This window comes from Malaclemys terrapin, chromosome 8, assembly GCF_027887155.1.
Source record: "Malaclemys terrapin pileata isolate rMalTer1 chromosome 8, rMalTer1.hap1, whole genome shotgun sequence".
Lineage (NCBI taxonomy): Eukaryota > Metazoa > Chordata > Testudines > Emydidae > Malaclemys > Malaclemys terrapin.
Window position 1 is genome coordinate 107,944,008 of NC_071512.1, and position 20,987 is coordinate 107,964,994.

The 20,987-nt window shown below is 48.9% G+C and overlaps 1 protein-coding gene across 4 annotated transcripts in view; it reads right to left on the reverse strand.

The window, feature by feature from the left end:
* The window catches only part of RNF220 (ring finger protein 220), a 320,785-nt gene that overhangs the window by 28,831 nt on the left and 270,967 nt on the right, over positions 1 to 20,987 (reverse strand). For all 4 annotated transcript variants that reach the window (XM_054036930.1, XM_054036928.1, XM_054036929.1 and 1 more), the window contains 4 exons: positions 11,467 to 11,563; positions 10,205 to 10,291; positions 8,319 to 8,374; positions 5,925 to 6,003 (listed from right to left, as the gene is read on the reverse strand). In XM_054036930.1, the coding sequence (XP_053892905.1) occupies positions 5,925 to 6,003; positions 8,319 to 8,374; positions 10,205 to 10,291; positions 11,467 to 11,563 (319 nt within the window). The remainder of the gene's footprint in view (positions 1 to 5,924; positions 6,004 to 8,318; positions 8,375 to 10,204; positions 10,292 to 11,466; positions 11,564 to 20,987) is intronic.

Genomic DNA, 20,987 nt, shown 5'->3' on the forward strand with positions numbered 1-20,987 from the left:
CTGAGACCTTTAGGATCTAAAGCAGGAGTCGGCTACCTTTCAGAAGTGCTGGGCTGAGTCTTCATTTATTCACTCTGATTTAAGGTTTCACGGGCCAGTCATACATTTTAACGTTTTTAGAAGGTCTCTTTCTCCAAGTCTATAATATAGAATTAAACTATTGTTGTATGTAAAGTAAATAAGGTTTTTTAAATGTTTAAGAAGCTTCATTTAAAATTAAATTAAAATGCAGAGCCCCCCGGACCGGTGTCCAGGACCCGGGCAGTGCAAGTGTCACTGAAAATCGGCTCGCGTGCCATAGGTTGCCTCCCCCGATCTAAAGCATTATATAGTTCCTCCACTACGGGCAGCTGCAGAACGGGGGTATACAGAGGAAGTGTACCCAGGGAAGCAGATTCTCCGGGTTCCTGGGTGCACCTAAAGTAAAGGGACAGCTCGGAGTTCCCTTGGTTAGTTTGCCTGGCTGAGTTATACCGTGCCAGGCTGCAGATGAATTGCTATCTAAGACTAACCAGGATTTAGATAGAGCTAGGTTGGCCTGGTGATATTATTGTTTTAAACTATTACCTGTACAGGCAATTTCTCTTCATAGCTCGAAGACAAGGGGCTGAGTTAAGAATCTCAGCCCGGCTCTCTCCTCCCTGGCAAAATCATTCTGAACTTCAGCCCCATGGGATACGCTAACACAGATTAATGACTTTACACGAACCCTGAAACCTATTCACCAGCCTTTCTGAAGAGCAACGTTACACAGTGGCATAAGTTCTGTGCACTTATTACGTACTGGTGATGGCATTTCAAGGGAGAACCATAACCTTTAAAAAATCCACACGCAACCCCCCAAGACAGGTGCAGCCCTCTGCCCAGTGACTGCATGATTCAGCCCCAACCCAGCCCGACATGGGGCACTGCTCTTGTTTTGGTCTTAACTTGGGTTTTAATCCTGCATTTGACTCAGTGCAGGCAAAATCCCTGGGGAACCAACCGCAGGATCAGGCCCTCCAATGGTACATTCTTCCAGGCAGGGACCCTACCTTTATTTTGTAGAGCCCATGTGCACTTAAAGCACCACCTCAATATTATTTTTACTCTTCTCTATGTGCTTTTTTGCATTGGCATCCAAAACCCATTAATGGTTCGGTATCTACGGTGCCGGGGCTGGGAGAGATTATCCTGGTGTGTGAATTCATGGCATCTTCTCCCCAGTCCCCTCCAACATGCTGATTTAAGGGTAGATCCGTCTCTTTAGGCCAGCGATAATCCTCTGGCTTCACACCCACCCTGCTCCCAGCTCCAGCGCCGTGTCTGAGCAGGAGAGAAGTCCCCTGAAGAGAGACATTGCGATTTCATGTGCTGCTCTCAGCGATTACTCTTCAGTCCACCCCAAGCCAACACAGCAGCTTCGCTTGCTTCAATATTAACCAATTCCATTAGTCTTGCCAGGGCCGCTGAGCTCCCCTGGAATTGGTGTTTTTCGAAAGCTGCTTCAGAAAGGTGCTGGGGGTGGGGGGGCGGGGGGAAGAGAAATGAAAATAAACCAAACGCAATGGCTTTTCTTCTCTAAAACCCTCTCCTTAACCCAACAAGCAGCTCGGCCAGCGGAGCGTGATGAGCATGAAGTGTTATATAAAGAAGATAATTATAAAGGGATTTAATGCTTGGTGGGCTTAAATCACAAGGTTTATAGCAAAGGTAGCGTCCTTGCTTAAACAGCCGGGTGCTCTGGTTTGCTATTATGCGAGCAGCACTGATGGGGCTAACTGGAATCCAAAACAAGATTTGTTTTATGAAAAAAAAGAGCACAGCCCCTTCCCACCACGGATGGCAGCTCGAGTCCCACCTCCTTCCAGTTCTGTTCCATCCCTGATTAATGAGGTTGTCTGCCTGATTTATGACCCACCCCAACAGATTAGAGTTTCCCCCTTCAACCTCCCCGCCGCTCCCCCCCAAAAGGCACAGCTACACTCTGCTGGAAATATTAGAGAATTATTAAATAAACATTCATACGTCATGTCTCTTCCCATCCTGAGCTCATTGCAGTCAACACTCCACAGCCTGGGCCTGTTTGCTTTCATGCTGACACCAAACAGCTGGAGTGATTCATGGAGAGGCTGGCTACAATGTTTCATGTCATATATCATGCTAGCAGCGCTCCCTGCCCTGACTGAGATAAACTGATCAACCACAACGGACTGGAATGAATTTATGACAACACAAAATTGAGGAAAACAAATGGGAGGTGACCCAGTGGGCCACTAACCCAGACTCTTTTGCTGGCCTGCAATCTAGTTTGGTGGCAGAAAGCAAAATTGAACATTGGCACTCTGAATTAAGATGCTGGCTTTTAACCCCTGGGAACCTTGATTTCAAAATGGCGCCAGGTTACTTGGGTAACGTCTTGGGAGGGAGGGGGAAGGGAGAAAAGAGGTCACAGCTTCTGCCGCTCATAGCTAGTCGTGACACACAACTACAAGACCCAGCACAATGTCACCGCTAGTGGAGGAGACCGGGCACATGTCTGAACAGTTACAGGAATCGATTAATCTCTCCAAGCCCAATGCAAATCCAGTACAACCAGAGGCGTGTTTCACGTCCGGAAATCTGCCCATCGGCTGAGGACTTAACCCACCCTTCTCCCTACCCAATCCCCCTTTACTAACCCTTTAGAATTAACAGCATTGCTTCAGAAAGTTAATGGAGTCAAGATTGGAAAGTCACACTAGATCCCGACGTCCCGAGTGTAGAGGGATTCGTCCCCAGACCAATCCTAGGTCCATCTTGTCAACCAGGGCTACCATCTGACGTTCAAACACAAATGATGCAAGGGGCTAGGTTACTGGTATGGGAAACAATGGAGACCTGTCAAGGTACATGGAGGTAGGGAAATCAGTGTGGACTTTCCTTGCATCTCTAGGCTTGTCAATTTGCTTGCAAGAGAGTCTTCTAAGGAAGCCTGAAGTGCAAATTCCATTAACTTTCAACCAAAGTACATTAGCGGCACGCCAAAACAAGGACAGTGCACTGTATCGTATTAGCTAATTAAAAAAATACTCTCCATGCCTAGACTTATTTTTGGAAAGGGGGGAAGGAATGTCATTCTTATAACAGTAGGATCACTAAATGGAATCACCAGTAACTCTATTACCCATTGTTCTAAATGGAGAGCACAGCTGACACAGGTGATAAACCATGTGCTTCTAAACTTTTTAAAATGCTAATCAGATGCTACATGGAGCTTAACACACCAATCAATAACACCCAGATTTAAAAGCAAAAATTAAAGTTATGAACAACGGAGCAAAGTGCTTCGGCCTAGAACTTGCTGCAAGCGCCATCCAAAACAAGAAAAATGAAACCAATTTAGCTCCAGATTAAGAAACAGGAACTGGAGATGAATCAATTTAGCCTGTTGGGCTGGGTCACCATATATCACGGCTCCTCAGCGGAGTGGGAAGCAGCCAGACAGTATGAAACACCTCCTCCCCCGCTTTCTGTAGGATTCTAGGGCTGAGCGCGGTTATCAATTAATTTAACACAACCCCCCCTACGCAGACAAACATGCAGAACATCCAGGCTCCTTAAACAGCAGGACAGGAACTATTTATCACACACACATCTCACGGGGAAAGGTGGGAATCCACCTCCAACACCATCTTACTTTCTGATCCTGACAGAAATAAAGGCCTTTAAATAAAAGCATTTCAGCTCCAGGGCCGCCCGGGGGCGGGGAAGTGGGGCAATTTGCCCCAGATCACGCAGGGACCCCCACGAGAGTTTTTTGGGGCCCCTGGAGCGGGATCCTTCACTCGCTCCAGGAGCCCCGGAAAACTCTTGTGGGGCCCGGGCCCCCGGAGTTTCTTCCGCTCTGGGTCTTCAGCGGCGGGGGCCCCCTGCTGCCAAAGACTCCAGGCCCCCGAATCCTCTGGGCAGCCCTGCTCAGCTCTCCTCGTTCCTCTAAATGAGGAATTTCTTGGGGAGAGTCAATAAGCCAGTAAGGCTTTACCTGTCATTTCTAAGGAGTTTTGCCTGCCTTCCAGCAGCTCCAGCAGGCCTGGGAGTTGAACTGGGGCAGGACGGATACACATATTTCACAATGTAGTTATTCTACGCATCATCTGGAAAGTGCTTGGGGATCCTTCCAAAGACTCTAGACCAAGCTTTAATAACCTGATCAAGGAGGCAAGGTCAATTTATCACTTGAGCTCAAGTGTTCTGGAAATGGTCAAATCCTTTCAGCTTTTCAACAGGAGTGGATTTGGGAGGGTAGAGAGTCACCGACTCTAAGGAGAGCTTAGGAGGCCCTACGAAGGATGAGCAACAAACCAAAGGAGGGTTGAGACAGAGGATTACTGCTCAGGGATTCAACACCTCTGACACAAAGCACGAGAGTGGTTACTCTGAAAAATAGGCCTCCTATTGCAGTGTTGTCAAATCCCCAAATTCTGTGGTCTAACTTTCAACCCACTGCTTGATAAGTATGAAATCAGAAGCTATATGCAGAGTATGAGCAGTGTGGATCACCCATGTCTGGGACACATGGGTAGAGAGGCTTTAAAACAGGAAAAAAAGGTCCGAAGACCAGAGGTCAGGGTGAGCAGGGAACTACCTCAGCTAACACCTGACCATGCACTAGTGCTTCTTAAAGCTGCTTAAGCTGTTAGAAGTCTCCAGTCTGCAGGGGACACAGAACCCTGAAGTCGGGCCTGGGCAGGTCGATGAGCAGAAGGAACTGGATTTCAAACTAATCCGAGATAAAGTTATTTGGAATCTTCGAGCACAGAGATGGGAGATGCTTCTGTCTCATTCAGAGCCGGTTTATTCCTTACCCGATCAGAGTTGATTTTAGGCAATAACCAACTCGCTCTTTTTAAAAAGGGAATTAAAATGATCCACTGCAGCCTTGGAGGATCTTTAAACTACTAGGCCGGGATTCCCAGAGGCACTCACGCGGCTAGGCGTCCAACAGCCAGGGCTTCCCCACAAGCCTTTAGGAAGAGGGTGGGAAGGGGCAAGCCACCCGAAGGGGTGGGTGTGTGTGTGTGTGTGGGGGGGGGGGGGGGGGGGGGGGAGGGGGGGGGGAATCCCCAAAAGAGAAATCTGAAACAAACAGTGCCAAGAACATGACCTGGCTCCATCCTAGGTCACGCGTACATGCATGCAGTGACTGGAACTAGCAGGAGAAGGAGATGGTGACAACCCCCCATTATCAGCAGCACAATGGGCTTTCACACAGCTTAAACACTGGGCTGCAGGCTCTTGAATCAGAGATGGAAGGATGCAGATGAAACATGCTCAGATCCTGGGAGATGGAGGCTCAGGGTGTCTCATATTAGTGACTCTCTCCGGCTCTCACAAGGACCAATGCTGACTGCTCCACAGGGAAGAGTATTCAGCGTTTGCCCTCAAAGTGCGGCCTTTGGGCTGCTCCGAATCCTTCCCACGGAGAGAAGGAGGATGGAATATGTAGGTTCCAAGGCAGAGTCTGAGCGGGGACGAGGAGAGAGCATAGGGGGCTTCCTTTAGGAGAGGGATCCTGAAGAACACGGAGCTTACCAACAAAGCATGCGGCCCTCCCCGCTCCACACCACATGCCTGCTGGAGATCACCGCAGTGAGCGCCAAGACACAGAGGTGGGGTGTTTCCTTTGTGGAAGAGAAGTTGCTACGGAACATGGAAATCAGAAGGCCTAACCCCATGATGGTGGAACCCCCCTGTTATCAGCCACTTCAGACAGCGGGAGCTAGGAGCGGAGATAATGCAATGCTGATGTTTGGGACGGAAGTAGCTTATTTCAGGGATAACTGCTTCAGTGGTCAAGGGTGCCAAAATATGCCTGTGTGCGCCTGAGGTCCCCTGACGCTCAGAGAGCTGGGGGCAGTTGCTTACTTCCACAGAGTGGGCAGGGCGGTGCACTTTATACTCACTTTTCGATGTCGCTGTTCTTACAGGTCTTGTGCAGAGCCTCCTGTTTGCTGCTCTCCCCGTTACTCGTCGAGGGCATTTCTGTGGAGGGAAGGCACAGGGCATTTAGTCTAAATGTGTAACAGGTGCAGGAGCAAAGGACCCAGGAGTCACTTTCCCGGAACCGACGCTGCCTGTTCCTGGCTGTCTGAAAGGCCTGTGCCCAGGACAGAGCGCTCCTAAGATCCGAGAGGGAAAACGAAAATTCCACCCTCGCCTCGCTTCCGACGGATGGCCCCGTGGGCAGCTAAGATTTATTTGAGAAAAGGTTTGCTACAGCAGCCACGCAGAGCGGGTTTCCAGCAAGGCAGGACTGGACAAAATTTGCCCCACAAGAGGCAAAAAAATAAAAAGCCAAGATTTTCCAGTGATTGAGGGATTTTGGGCACCCAGCCAGAGATGCCTTAAAGGGGCCAGACTGAAATTGCTGAGCACTGCCCTCTGCAAATCTGACTCCTTCAAGGGATCTTAAACGGGGCACCCAAAGTCACTAGCCACTATCTTGGCCAATGAGTCTATGCAGAGCAGCTTGTGATGTGTTTGGGTGACAAGAGCTGTAGAAACCCAAGCTAATACCAAGCATTAGTGCTGTTACTTCTTCACCATCCCTCCAATACATCTACTGAAGGAGAGCGGATTTATTTAATTCACCGTCTGTGGTAAGTACTCCAATTTCCCTTATCCAAGACAGTTTATTCTCTCTTCTCTTAGGAAGCTATGTGGGTGCTGTGTCACATACAGGAAAGTGATTAAGAACAGAGAATATTTAATACACTTATTTATAATGTCCCCGGTGAGACCGTCATTCCTCAACCTTCTCTTCCCCTTCCCAGGTCCAAGCCCCACGTTGGTTTGGTGCTGTGCAGTTGCCCAAGCCCCTGGTTGTGGACTCTTATGAGGCCTGGGCGTCAGGCACAAAGCATTCTATTCCCAGTTCTGCGACTGCGCTCCCTGGGTGACTGAGGGCAAGTCTCCTAACTTTGTTCTGTCTCGGTTCCCTCTTCTGGAAAGCAGGGACAACAGCACTTACCCAATGTTGTGATGTGCTTGGGGCTCTACAGCGGGAACGTGTGAAGTTTTATTACTGGGGAGCTGCTCACACTTCCCACTAGTTTGTTATTGTAGGGATGGGTATGTGCCCGGGGGCCACTGGCTTTTAAAAATAAAACCACCCCCGATGGGTTTAAAAAACCTCAAAGAACGACACATGCTTTCAATTGAGTATCAACGTAAGTCACAGCTCAAACCATTTTCTTTGTCGCAGATCATTATTGTGGGCAGCTTCCACCGTGTATCCTCAGCTGGGACAGAAGCCAGGACACGCCATGCTAAAAGCTTCTGCCACTTGGGCTAAAGGAAGAACTCCATGGGAACAGCAATAGGAGGCACTATTCTCTTATGCTGACACCACAGAGGACAAGATCTACTTCGGAGGTTGCATTATTAATCTCATATGTCCTTTTAAAAATGGGACGGCAACAAAAAAGGGGCAGCATTAACGTGTGTCTGGGTCAAGCCCCCAGCGACTGAACAGCAGCACTGGGGAGTGAAGCTCGAACAGCTGCTTAAGTGAACGGAGGAGGAGGAGGACCCAAGGCAGTGTGGTTTCTGCTGGGGAGGGAGAACTTCCATTACCATGTCCATTATTGCGCAGAGACCTCCTGACCAGCTGGGCAGGCTCCTCCGTTACCCTGCTCCTAGACACTCCAACCACAGAGGGCAGTGCCCCCAGGACACCACCCTCACTATTTGACTGCTGGCCTTAAAACTCCCTGTTCTCTACAGATGGGATCTCATTCTGACCCTCAATGTCAAGAGACAAGATATGGCTCCCACCACAAGAGACCTCACTGGTTACCAACTGGCATCCTGTGGCACCAGGCCAAACAGTCACCAGCTGTTTTTTTCCCTTTCATTCAGATGCCATTTTATGACATCATTCAGCTCAACAGGAAGTTGGTGCCCTAATGGGCAGCGCCCAGGAGTGGGAGCCCAAAATGCCAGAGTTCTAATCCTGTCTCTGACTGACAAGTCTCCACCTTGGGGTCAACCCCTCAAAGGCCCAAGAGGAGGAATACGCGTGGGGCCGTCTGATATCCCCAGAATAAAGGTGTTCTGCCAGTACCGAGTATTGTTAATGATACTGTTTGGGGGTCAAGGGGCTATCTATACACAAGATCACTGCCTGCTTTTATTGACATGCAGTTACCATGACCACTACAAAGGCAAGTGACTGCAACTCGAAAAAAGTGGAAGATCAACCCACTCCCCCGGCACCCCCCTGCCCTCCATCCAAACCTGCAGGAGAAGATCTGCCTGTTCAGGATGGAACAGTAATTTATGGATCTAACACTCACCATCACTGGCCCATTTGGAAAACTCTGGCGTTATTCGGGTACTGGGCGTACCACCACTAAAAACAGAGAAGAGAGACAATGCTGAAAGCAGGTCACGGGGAGTCCGTGGCCCCTACAACACACACAAGCCTCACTGGTTGTTGTAGGTTTCAACAGCTTAAATACCAACATTCCCTCCCACTTAAATCTGGGCATCAAAGCAAGGGACTAGCCTTCTCTAGAACTGGGCTTTGTTCCCCGCACAGCTCTCCCAATGCTCCCAACTCCTGCTGTGCCCACACAGTCTGTACTGAACCACTCAGTGGTTGTGATGTTGACTGAAGGCTTTGGATCCAAATTCCTTCCCTTGTAACCTAAGGCTGAGTTTTGCACCCAGGATTCCAGAGGCAAAAGGCTTCTCTCTACGTACAACAGACTCTCCCTCCAAGAATAACTGCCCCTTCTCACAGGCGGGGCCTTTTAATGCTTCACATTTGGGACACCCATTACACTAAAGCATATAGAACTGGCAAGCGTGACCAGTCACTTGTGAGCCAACAGAATAAAGGAGGCAACAGCACAAGAGAATCTTTAAAGGCGCCTGGGTAATTATGAACGCTAAGTGACATTTCCAGCTCTGCGAGCTAAGAGGGTTACATTAAAAGGGTAATCTAGCCTCCTGCTTCAGGGCATGAGCTAATAATTACACTCTGCATTTCTCTGGAGCCTTTGGTCAGAATTTCAAAGCACTTTGCAAATATGAAGTATAATCACCCCCATTTTACAGATGGGGCAAATGAGTCGGAGAGGGGCTCAAGGACTACAAGGCAAGACAGTGTCTGAGTGACAGAGCCACATATGGGACTGTGACATGGTAGGTTCCAGGCTCCTGCTGTAATCCCCACACCACACCTCTCCACTACTGTCTGCGGGCACTGGCGAGGGATTGCCCCCCCATGGTTCTACCTCACTCTGAAGCAGAGGGATTGGCTGCTGCTGAAGGCCCAACGGTCTGATCCAGCGTGGCAAATCCCATGTTTCTACAGAGTGGAACCTAATTTTGAGCCACTGTTTGTGACAGGCTAAGCAGTAAGAAAGCTTCATTTCACTGCTTTATCAATCACTTCACCCTTGACCTCACAGGATCACTCAGTCTACGAGACAGAGGGAAATTGAAGCCCTATTTCCGTGCAGGGCAGAGGGCTAGAAAAACAATTCTAGGTCCCTGTTCACAGTCATTTTGTTATTTGCCTGAAGCACTTCCCCCAGCGCCTGGCTCACATGGCACCCTGGCTGCCTGCCTGCATTTCACAGCCTGGAGCAAGTGAGGCAGGGCTCTCGGTTCCCAGTGCAAAGGCCTGCCCCACGAGGGAGCGGCACAGACCTGCCCCTAATCAGTGCAGCATGCAGAGGGGTCCGCTGGCCTGTTCTACCCCACCCCGGGCAGTCCCACGCACGGCGCTATCCGACACATACTGCACCCAGCGCTGCGGCATGCAAGGGGCAGCTGCGCAGCTACAGATCTACCCAACTCCAGTCCGCTCTGGGGAGTGGCAGAGCTCAGGGCCCCCCGACCGTGAAAGGTCTGCCCAGAGGGGGATTGCAGCACCAGTGTCTTCTCCACCCAAAGTTAGCAGCTGGCCTATGCTGCTCTCAGAGTAGGTGGCCCTTCTGGCGAGTGGGTGTGGCCAGAGTAGCTGGGGAATGTGCTTAGCAGGGGCTTCTACGAATCCCTAACCATATCCTCATTTGCCCCTTCCTACGCCCCGGGTGGGAAATTCAGCCCAAGCCACATGACTTTGCCTCTCTCTTGCCACATCTCACACACACACAGCTGAACAGGGATTTCCCCCTCAACTCTCACCCAGCCAGTTTGGTGAAAACAATTCCAAAGCCCAGGCGCTTACTTTAAGACGGCACCGCGGAGTGCCTCCCGCTCTTTGGCTTCGCCCGGCTCTTCCCCGGTGCAGGGGATGATGTCTGCCTCGGTATACCTGAGCACAGAGGGTTAAGGAGCAATACAGCCTCGTTGAGGGGGAGTGTGTGCGCTCTGCGGTGCGCCTATTTTGCGGCACTGGGGGCTCAGCCAGACAACTTTGGCTCCAAAGGATACACAGCGGGGTTCATTCGGACAATCTACCTCAACAGCTCGCTTCCCGAAGCTTTGATTTCAAAGGCAACATGGTAACAAACTTAGACAGGAAGGTAACACCCTGTGCCATGTGGAGAGAGTCCTTTGATAGTAACATGCGGGAAGAGCTGTTCTGAGAGAGACAAATTCTCAATCTCCTGTTCGGTTTTGTTTGGAGAATACCAACTTTAGGGCCGGATCCTCTGCAGGCCTCAGTCAGCACAGTGCCCCTGCCTCTATGAGAGAGATGCTGACTCACACCAGCTGGTGCAGGTTTAATTAAATCCCAGAATAGAGACAATAAGCCTCCCCCCCGAATGTCAGAGTGGAAACATTGCGGTCAGGGAATTCAGATCGCGTGGCTGTCCCCCTCTTGCTAGAGGCCTGCATTGAACCGCTACCAGAGCTGCTTGGTACAGTCCAGTTGCTCTGGCCCAAATTTCTGGATGGAAAAGCTCCAGCCCTAACCAAATAGTTGGAGCAGAGCAAGTGAACCGGAACAGGGGACTGGGGGGGCCATGGCCCCATTACTTTTTACTGGCCTTAATGGTGAGCAATGGGGGGGGGGGTGGAGAGGAGAGAGCGGGTGATGGGATCTTGGGGGGAAAAGGGGGCTTGGGAGCAGGGCCTCAGGGACGAGGCAGTGCAGGGGCAAGGCCTCGGGGGGAACGGGAAGGGCCACAGTTCGGCTTTTAGGGAGCTTCGGACACTCCTGGAGCAGAGTGCATTTTGGGAAAATCTGAGCGTATGAAAAAAGGAGACACAGAATGATTCACTTTCCGTGACGCAGAAAAAGGTGGCGTGGACGAAGGAGGTACATGCCAGGATGGGGTATAGGTAACTAACAAGGACAAGGAAGTGTTGTGTCAGAGACATTAGGGAAATAACCCAAAGGATCAAGTGTATGATATGCAGTGTGGGGAGCTGCTGGCATTTCTCATGGGGGTTGGCTCACTCAACGTTACACAGGGCAACGCTGTATCACGGGGTCAGAAGCATCAGACCCACAGCTGAGTAAGAATGTCTCAAAAACGATACTGTGGTTTCCCGTATTCCAGTGTGTCATCTCCATCCACGTCGAGATCAGCGTCGCTATCCGGATTCTCCTTGCCACTGCACATAATGAATCCGGAGCCTGGAGGGAATAAAATGGGTGGACTAGTATCACGAATCAGTGCGCTGTAGCAAAACATCTCACAGAGCAACACAAGGGGATCCCTGGAAAGAAATCCTAGGACAAAGGCTGGGCTGCGTGGGCCATCCTTCAGAGCTCAGCCATGTATTTTGAACAGATTAGCAGCAGGAACCAGTGCCAATCAGAAAGAATGAGACAGTTTAATTTTGAATTATGAAGGGAATTTTAGAAATTTCCATCACCCTCATCATAACTTTACTTTTTGTAGCAAGGAAAAAGGGGAGCTTAAGGGTTATAGGGGGTGGTTCAGAAATTGGGATTGTCTCTCACTCATGGCTGAAAGCTCAAACATCAAAAGAAGTTAGTGGGTGTAGCTAAGTTTGTTCATCACATGGTTTCTCAGCCAAACATGACGAGATAAGGCCACTGGGAAACATGAGGACTATCAGTGGGGACAAACAGACACCAGGATAATAAAACACCTATTTTTGTGACGAGCGTTGGCCTCTGCTTAATTTTGTCCAATATTAAATGTTCATGAATGAGAATAAAACGACTTCTAGGAAGCAGATAAGGAACATACTAACGTTAAGGGCCCTAACGAGCACGTCTTACGCAGGCAAAATCCTTGCTGAAGTATGAAGCGCTGCGTAGGCCCAGATCCTGTGAAGTGTTAAGCACTCCTGATTAACTCCTAGGGGAGCTGAGGGTGCCCAGGCTCTCACAGGATTGAGTACCCCCAAATACTTAGTAGAAAGTATTTAGAAAGCCACATAAGAAGTGCTAATCTTTAGGAGAGAGCCAACACAGGCAAGAAGAACAGGAGTACTTGTGGCACTTTAGAGATTACCAAATTTATTTGAGCATAAGCTTTCGTGGGCTACAGCCCCCTTCATCGGCAAGAAGCATCTTTGAGCGTTGTTGTTATTGTTTTGTGGGCATGCCAGCCAGGATGAGGTTCTGTTGAGCCAAATGTTGTACAAACCACAGCAAGAGTGTTCACACCAAACAGCTACAATTCAACATCTCCGTTGACCGATGGGGAAACTGAGTCCCAACCCAATGCATTAACCGCAAGGCCATCCTCCCTCCATGTTGAAGGGCTGTAGCAGAGTTAAAACATTTTGGTATCTGTCATGTCAGTTTTAATTGGGCTTTGAGAGCAAAGGCTTCTTGTGCAGTGTGAATGCGCCCAGGAAGGGAGGAGATGGTGAGTTTCAGTTAGGGATATTAATTTTGGGAAGGATTATTAATTGCTCCTCATAAAAACAGAAGTCCCCCCATCCCTCAAGTCACCCTCTTGACAACACAAGGGCCTGACTCTTCTCCCAGTCTACTGTGCTCTCCACCTAGTTTATGGTGTCAATACCGGATCTGTGTCCCCCTCCCTGACCCCCCCCCCCAATGTTGGTGGAGCAGTATTTCTAGCTGGCTATATCCCCAGTGGGAGCTAGACAGGATACAGATCTCTTTCCAAGGACACCACTCAAATGCAGTATGTCACTGTCAGTCTCTGAGAACGTACAAGTTATCAGTTAAGCTGCTAATAAAATTTGTTTATAAAGACTTGATCTCTCTCTTCCCCCATATAAAACGAGGGCCTTTAAAGAGTGGCACTTTCAGCACTCCATCAGTTTTCAGGATCACCTCTCCAGATTAACTCAGCCAGCCCCCGCCCCCGAAGCAACGACCAGCTTTCAATTTTCACCAGAGCTACCAAACTGCCATTATTGACACCTGTGTAAGTGCAGCACCCAACACCGGCTTCTGAAAGCAAGGCACTGCTTTGTGATAAGGGGCACAGCCTTCAGAAGCATACAGGGCAGCGCCCTTGCCAGCCGAGCCCGTCGGAAGCGTTTCAAGTACTGGCTGAGTTGTGTTATATGCTGGCAGCCAAAGTACATCCTGAGCTTCCTTCTCTCACAGCAATGGCTCATCCACTAAATCTTGACTCTTTCAGTTCATCACAATGTTTGGGAGAAGATTTAAAGGAATACGAGAGACCTGTCAGAAGAGCTGGATATTCTTGCAATGCTGCCTGAGAACTCGTAGCGAGAGATGTCGTGGTAATTTACAAGCATGACATTAAACCTCCAGTAACACCATTTTCTGCACCTGGCATTACTGTAGCCCATCACTTCTCAAAGGCCATAAGCTTTGGACGTACAGGTCTTCATTTTTCTTTCCAAGAGGTGGGAAACACAAATCATGCAAAGCTGGAGCAGTGACTTGGCCAGTCCCAGAAGTGATTTGAATGTTAGCCAGATAATGAATACTTGGAACGAGTGCTTGAGGGAGGTGGTGGTGGTAGTGGTGGTGTCGTCGGGGGTCAATTGAGTGTAAAAGGGATTTCTCCTTTGGTTCCACTATCTGCAAGGATGCCATGCACAGGGAAAACAAGCACGTTTTCATCAGTTTAGTTTCTAAATCATCCAAGCCAAAGAGTCTAGTGGATCATGGTCAGCGTTTAAGAGCTATAGCCTGGCTTCGGTGGTGTAGCTTACCAACATTAAGGCATCTGATTTCAGAATCTTAACCGAACTCTCATTTGTGTATGGGGAAATCCTTTTTAAGGCTAATAATGTCGGCACTAACACCTCCTTTGCTACCTCCCAACTCTGCCCAGCTTTGGAGAACACGAGCTCAGAAATGTTCTCTATCGCATTCACAGTAAAAGTCTTATCCCTCCCCCGAAGTCTGCCCTGCAATACAGCCAGAGAGAGAGAGCACGCGCCATTTTGGCAGTTTTTGCTGTGACTTTTTCAGTTATGGGAGATGCTGATGGAGAACTGGAGGAATCAGTGGTGATACTCAACACCTGCGATACTGCTAGGTCTGGGAACTTCCATTCTGACCTCGGGGATCTCAGTTTGGCCCCCATCTCAGCCCATGGAATAAGCCGTTTGCTCAGTCAGTACTGAGTTACTAGCCCTGGGGGGAGTTTTGTAAAGTGCAATGCCAGAGCAATAAAGGAAGCTGGACAATTCAGACCATAGGACAAAAAACTTTCCTGAGATGTTTCTTGGATGAACACAATCCATTCATCCTCCTTGTTATATAACCTCACTCCCTTCCCACCAGAGCCTCCTACTACCGCAACATGACGTGCAAAAGAGCATGAAAGCAAGTCTCTTCTTTGATCACCAGTAGGGAAACAACATCTGTCTGACACTGCAATAAGAACGGGCACACTGGATCAGACCAATGGTCCATCTAGCCCAGTCTCCTGTCTGCCGACAGTGGCCAGTGCCAGGTGCCCCAGAGGGAATGAACAGAACAGGGAATCATCAAGTGATCCATCCCCTGTCACCCATTCCCAGCTTCTGGCAGTCAGAGTCTAGGGGACACCATTCCTGCCCGTCCTGGCTAACAGCCATTGATGGACCTGTCCTCCATGAATGTATCTAGTTCTTTTTTGAACCTTGTTATAGTCTTGGCCTTCACAACATCCTCTGGCAAGGCGTTCCACAGGTTGACTGTGCGTTGTGTGAATACTTCCTTTTGTTTGTTTTAAACCTGCTGCCCATTAATTTCATTGGGTGACCCCCTAGTTCTTGTGTTATGAGAAGAAGGAAACAACACTTCCCTATTTACTTTCTCCACACCAGTCATGATTTTATAGAGCTCTATCATATCCCCCCTTAGTCGTCTCTTTAGTGCTAGTTGAGTCCAGACTAACCCCAAGAGACTAGTGAGTTTGGATGCCTCAGTTTAGGGGCAGGTACTCAGCGCTTCCTGCAAGTCAGGCCCTTTAAGCCACATCGAATTTGGGTACCCAAAATTGCTAGTCACTTTTGAAAACCTTGGTTTAATGATACTAATGGGAGCAGTGCTGGCCAGACACGGTGACAGGTAGCAGGGGCCAGCCAGCACCAGCCTGCCTCGTGGGGAGGGGAGAAGGAGGATGGGCGTGGGAAGCCATGAAGGTGTGTTACGAAAGAAGATACTTTATTATGATCTGACGTAGCTAGAAAGCCACGTCAAGCAGGGCAGCCTCCTCAAACAAAGTGCATGGTTTAAACATTCAGATGTGTTGCAGCACAGGGCCATTCAGCGAAGAGGCTGGAGGACATGCTTTCCAGACTGATCAGCTGAGGACTCCCAGTTCTGGGCCTGGAGGGGCAGCACTTAGAGGCTAATGCCAGGTAACCCTGCTCTAGGTATTTCTCCAACACACAATCCTGACTTCACCTAACTTTACCAAATAAGAGACAGGATTTTTGTAACAAGAATGTGAGCTGTTACAGATTACACATTGTCAACAAAATGGAGTCCGGAACTGTATTTCTCGGTCTGTGGAACAAAACCAAACCCCCTAGCTAGTGGGCAAGTCAAAATAGAAGCAATGCTATTGATCAGTTTTAGAAATTTACAGGTTCCTGTTTTCTGAGAGATGTCAAGATTGAACAACAAGACCATCGATCCTGGAATCACCACTACTTAGAGGAGAACGCTAGAGAAGAGAAGGCAACGCACAACCTGACCAGAGATCAACTTGTGAAACCAATGACCCATCACACACACTTTCAAACATGTTTCACCCAAGGGAAGGTTAGTTTTAAGGCCAGTTCTGATAGGTCAGGGTTTGAAGCCAGAGTTTTAACTTGTCCCTCCTGATGTAACTTTTCTGGTGTTGCCTCCCTGAACAAAGCCAGTGAAAACACCCAAGCAGCTGTTCAAATATTTGACGTCTGAACCGCTTGACATTAATTATTCATCTCAGGCTCATTCAAACCAGATTTCTGGACAAGTGCTGTTATAAATGGATTAAGAGGACCACTAAATGCAAGGAAGGCCTGATAGAAGCAGGTGTGATCCTAACTCTCTCAGAGTGTAAAAAGGACTCAGAACTCCCACCTCCTGCTTACCCTTTGCCATGGGCACGCTGCCATCCAGAAACAGGGAAAATATGAAACGGAGCGCGGGGATGGCCGCAGAGCTAGCTTGTACTCGGTGGTACTTGTAAGTGCGGCTGTTGTACTAGAAAAAGATGGGAATGTCCAGGAGACACCACATCACATTGTTCCACCCAGCTGATCTATGGCTCATTGCAATGCGATGGAACACGAGAGGAGTTATTCTGGGCTGGCTTAGTTCTCTGAAGGCAACACAGTAATTCACTATTATCAGCAAAGCTGCCTACAGAGGAGGTTTAACACCAGTGCCTCTCTCCTCTTCAGAGAGAGGGCAGTTCTGAGGACTGAACTTTATGCCAACATGTGAATAAAGTCACAGCTGTCACCTGAAAGTTAAGGTGCAAGTTCGATCTGGGAATTCGTAACAGGCCCGATCCTGCAGCCAGTACTCACAGGGGAAGCCAGGGATTATACAAGGAAGGAGAGTAGGATAAGGCCCAAAGTGCATTGTAATTACACTGCTTGCGGATTAAAAATGAAACCTGCCACATCATTCCATTTTCTAGCTGAAGCATTCTCTGCTCATGCTGTGTGTTCTGTCTGCAGCAGACCCGGCATATGCTGCCCTGTGTGAGAACACTAACCCTCCAGGTGCTAACGCAGTGCAATTCTCCGACAGTCTTAATCCCAGCTGCCTCTTTAAGGGCCAGACAAATAAGAGTGAGCAGGCAGGTCAGACGCTGGGGCCATTAAGCCAAGAAAAAACAAAGTTACAGTTCTGTCTCCTATCCCCATTGCTCTTGGAGCCAGGTGCTCTGACAAGCAATTCCAGCACTGTTGTTGAGTGGCACCTTTATAAACCATGTGACAGTTTGGGAGACAAACTCTCCCATCAATCAGAATGTACCTATCAAGATCACTTACCTAGAGTGTCTGCAGCCCTCTGGAATGGCGTATACAGCGTTACTTTGGCTGGCCTCAGAGTAACTGCCCTTAGCACAAGTCAGTTATTTCTGAATATTCTAGGAGCTCAGAATAAGCAACACTGCCACTGAAATATGGATGTGAAGCTTTGCAATGTAAAAACAAGGAGGCCTATTTCATATGCCTCTTGGCCAACATGCAGGTCGCAGGCTCGAAGGAGAATGGAAATGCTTCCCATGGCCTCCTATACGTGGAGATGAAAAACAGATATCCTGGCAGAAAGGACTCTTTCTCCTCACACAAGTTTCCACAGCACCCCTGTGCCTTCTCCCAAGCCCGGGGGCTGTTCCTTGTATCTGGAATGACTTTTCTGACCTTGCCTGTCACATGGCCTTCCTTCAAATCCCACCTCCCTCTACATGCACTCGGAGGACAGCTCACCTAGCATTTTCAGTGTATACAACTCAAGCTGCCTAAGATTCCGTCATTGACTGAATATCTGATTTAGACTATAGAGGTAGAGAATAAAGAGATTTTACAAGGGACCTGAATTCAAGCTTGTGTGTTTCTCCTGTAGGAGCTGATAACAGATGGTCAAAGTGACAGCGTACGCGGCTTCACTTGTTTGCAGTATCAGCAGCAGCTCTTGCAGGGAGGAACCCTGCATCTATGTGGAGGCTGGCGAAGCTGGAAACGGAAAGGCAAGAACGAAGCAAAGTTGCACAGACTGAGATGACCACAGCCCAGCAGGGCAGGCAAAGCCCTCGTTGGCCCAGGCTCCACTGCTCAACTCCGTCCTGGTGGGTGAGCTCGTTTTCTCAGTTTTAAGTATATTTGTTTGGTGTGCGCTACAAATGCAAACCCAACTGGAGACACTAACCCTTAGGTTCTGTGCTCCGTGCCACACTGTAGTTATGATTTGTGTTCCTACTCAGGGACCAGGACCTCACTCCACGAGGCACCGTACGCCAACAGAACAGAGACTGGACTCGTGAGGACCAAATCCCTCCTGGCATTTATTCCTGCTTCCTGAAGGGTCTCACTTTTCATCTGCATTGCTCAGACCCTCAGCAAGCTGAGCTGCCAGGGACTGCACCACCCACTTCTTAACCAAGCAGAGGGACCGGGAAAGGCAACAGCCCACAGCATGAAAACTGGTCTGTAGGCTAGGGTCGAGCTGGTGAGCACTTGGGACACCCTCTTGAAGGAGATCTGAGTTCTAGCTGCTGGGCTCCAAGGCGGGAGGGCTGGAATGCTGGTCAGGAACATTATAAAATTCTCAATTCCTCCTTCAAAAATAAAACATTTTACAAGTGGGTCTGACTCCAAGTACAACTCTGTAGTGCGCAGGCCTGATGGGGGCTGGAAGAGAAGCTTTTGAGCTGCTCACAGGTGATTTACACATGTTCAGGAAGAAAAAGCCTCCCGTAAGTTTCCAAGACTGTAGGTTTGGCTAATTACCCCCCACCCACAACACCCACTGCAATAACTCACCTCAGCACAGCCTGCCCTTCTAGCACATGCAGTGTATTTTCTTAAAGAAATGTCACTCACTGGCTTCTTGGAGAGCAAAAATAAAGAAGGCAACAAAAACATTTGGTGCAGAGACACTACCAGGCCCTCACAGGCTTCCTAAGAGCAGCTCTACCGCGGGTTTATTTCCTCAGCTGCTGAAATATCCCGAACTAGTGCTAAGAGGACAAGATGGCACAGCCGTGGCTTTCTTTTTAAAAAGTGCATTGGAAGGAAAGAGAAAGCTTTTTCTTTCTTTTTACAGAGGGGAGCAGAAGAAGAGGCCATCCTAATCAGCCATCTTTCTCCAGATCCGATTATCAGACAGTCAAGTGGTTCCTCTACTCCCCTGTACCATAGGATTGAACATACAGGAATTCTGCTAGCAGCTTTCACCAGGGGAAATGTACATTCCAAGCTCATGGAAAGCTGTTTCCAGGACAGAACTGTATTTCCAAGTGATGTCAGGAACCCAAATCCAGTTCACAGGAAATTGCAATTGATCAGGGAAATGGACACAGAAGAGCACATCTGCACAGGCCTGTCCAGTAGAGGTGTCCCTCCCAGGTTACCCCTGGGCTGGTAGGTAAAAGTGTGCAGTTTGGTCACTAGACTGAAAAATCAGTGTCCTAGACACCGGCAGTGATCTTTACTAACAACCCGAAGAACAGCTGGCTTTAAAGAAAGGGCTGCATAGCATTATGACCACTAACGACATTTGGTAGCAATACATGCCAATGTCAGGGAAATCAAACATGGTTCAGGACATGAGCTGATCACTGAGGGGTCGGGAAGGAGTTGTTTTCTCCCGCACCCTGCATTGTGGCACTGGCTAGGGATATTGCAGGGATTTCTTTCATGCCTCCCTGCGAAGCATCAGCTGGAGGCGGTGGCTGGAGGCAGTGAAGTGGACATTCAGCCCAGTGGTCTGATCCAATATGGCACTTCCTGCCTAGCTTCCTGGAGCTTTGTGCCTGTGTAATGCACTGAGGGACGAGCCTGCAGCCTCGCCTCTATTTGGAAGGCTGCAATTCAAACCCCGCTGCTGCAACACAAAAGAAGAATCAGAACCACGGTCTGAGCAGCCATTGGCTTGATTTCCATGATCGAAGAAGGGTGGCTCTGAAAGCTTTAGTTCCCGTAGAGAGTGGGTGGGAACAAAAAAGGGACGAGGGGAATTAAAGTAATCTTGAATCACTAAGCAGATTCACATCACCGGATCAATAAGCACTGCTGACAGGGATCACAGGAATGTCGCAACTTTGCCAATAATAAAGCAGCACGGAGGAGCCAAGAGAATGCCTTTTCTAAAACAGCCGAGCATGACGCAGCGAGGCTGGTGAACAGCTGAAAGTGACACCCCGGCTTACCGAAGCCATCGCCAGCCACAGGCCCCATTGTCATTTGCTTTAAGTAATGATAGGCAGAGAGATTTTATTTGTGGGTAGAGGAGGAAGAGTGGGTGGAAATGGTCACGGGCTGAAATAACAAGGCCTAAATTTCATAAGCCAAACCCGCATACTCTACTCCAAACTAATTCTTTTCTAGGCCAGGAAGAAGAAAGAAAATCAGTGTTAATTTAATCAATTGATCAGCCTATTGATTGCGAAACTGGAGCTGCTAGTTAGCCATGTGCAGTAATGCCCTCAAATCTGAAACCACAAAACACACCATTGATTTCTTCACTTGCTGCTCCAAAAGAAAAGAAAAAAAAAAAAAAATCAAAAAAAAAAAACCAACCAAGACGCACTTTCAAAGGAAAAAGCAACTTCCCAGCCCAGGGAGAGGATGCAAGTGAATCAGAACACAAGCCAGGGAACAGGGATAGCGGTGTCTTGCGAGTTTTAAACTGAAATTAGTTACAGATGCAGTCACGGTGTCTTGTGTAAACTCTATCGATTGGGTAGCTGACAGCCTTAGGAGCCTCGATGCTAGGACAATCAATCGGGCTGCAGTGTCACCTGCCACTTTGCTGAACAGTTGACAATGCAATTATCCAGTGTGGAGGCAGGGAGTTGGCGTGTGTCAAACGCAGTTAGCCACTTTCCGGGCACTACTCGATAATGCGTTTCACCGCCTAGCGTAAGAGACGACATGCAGAGACAGGAGCTGTTTAGAGCCATTGAGACCCG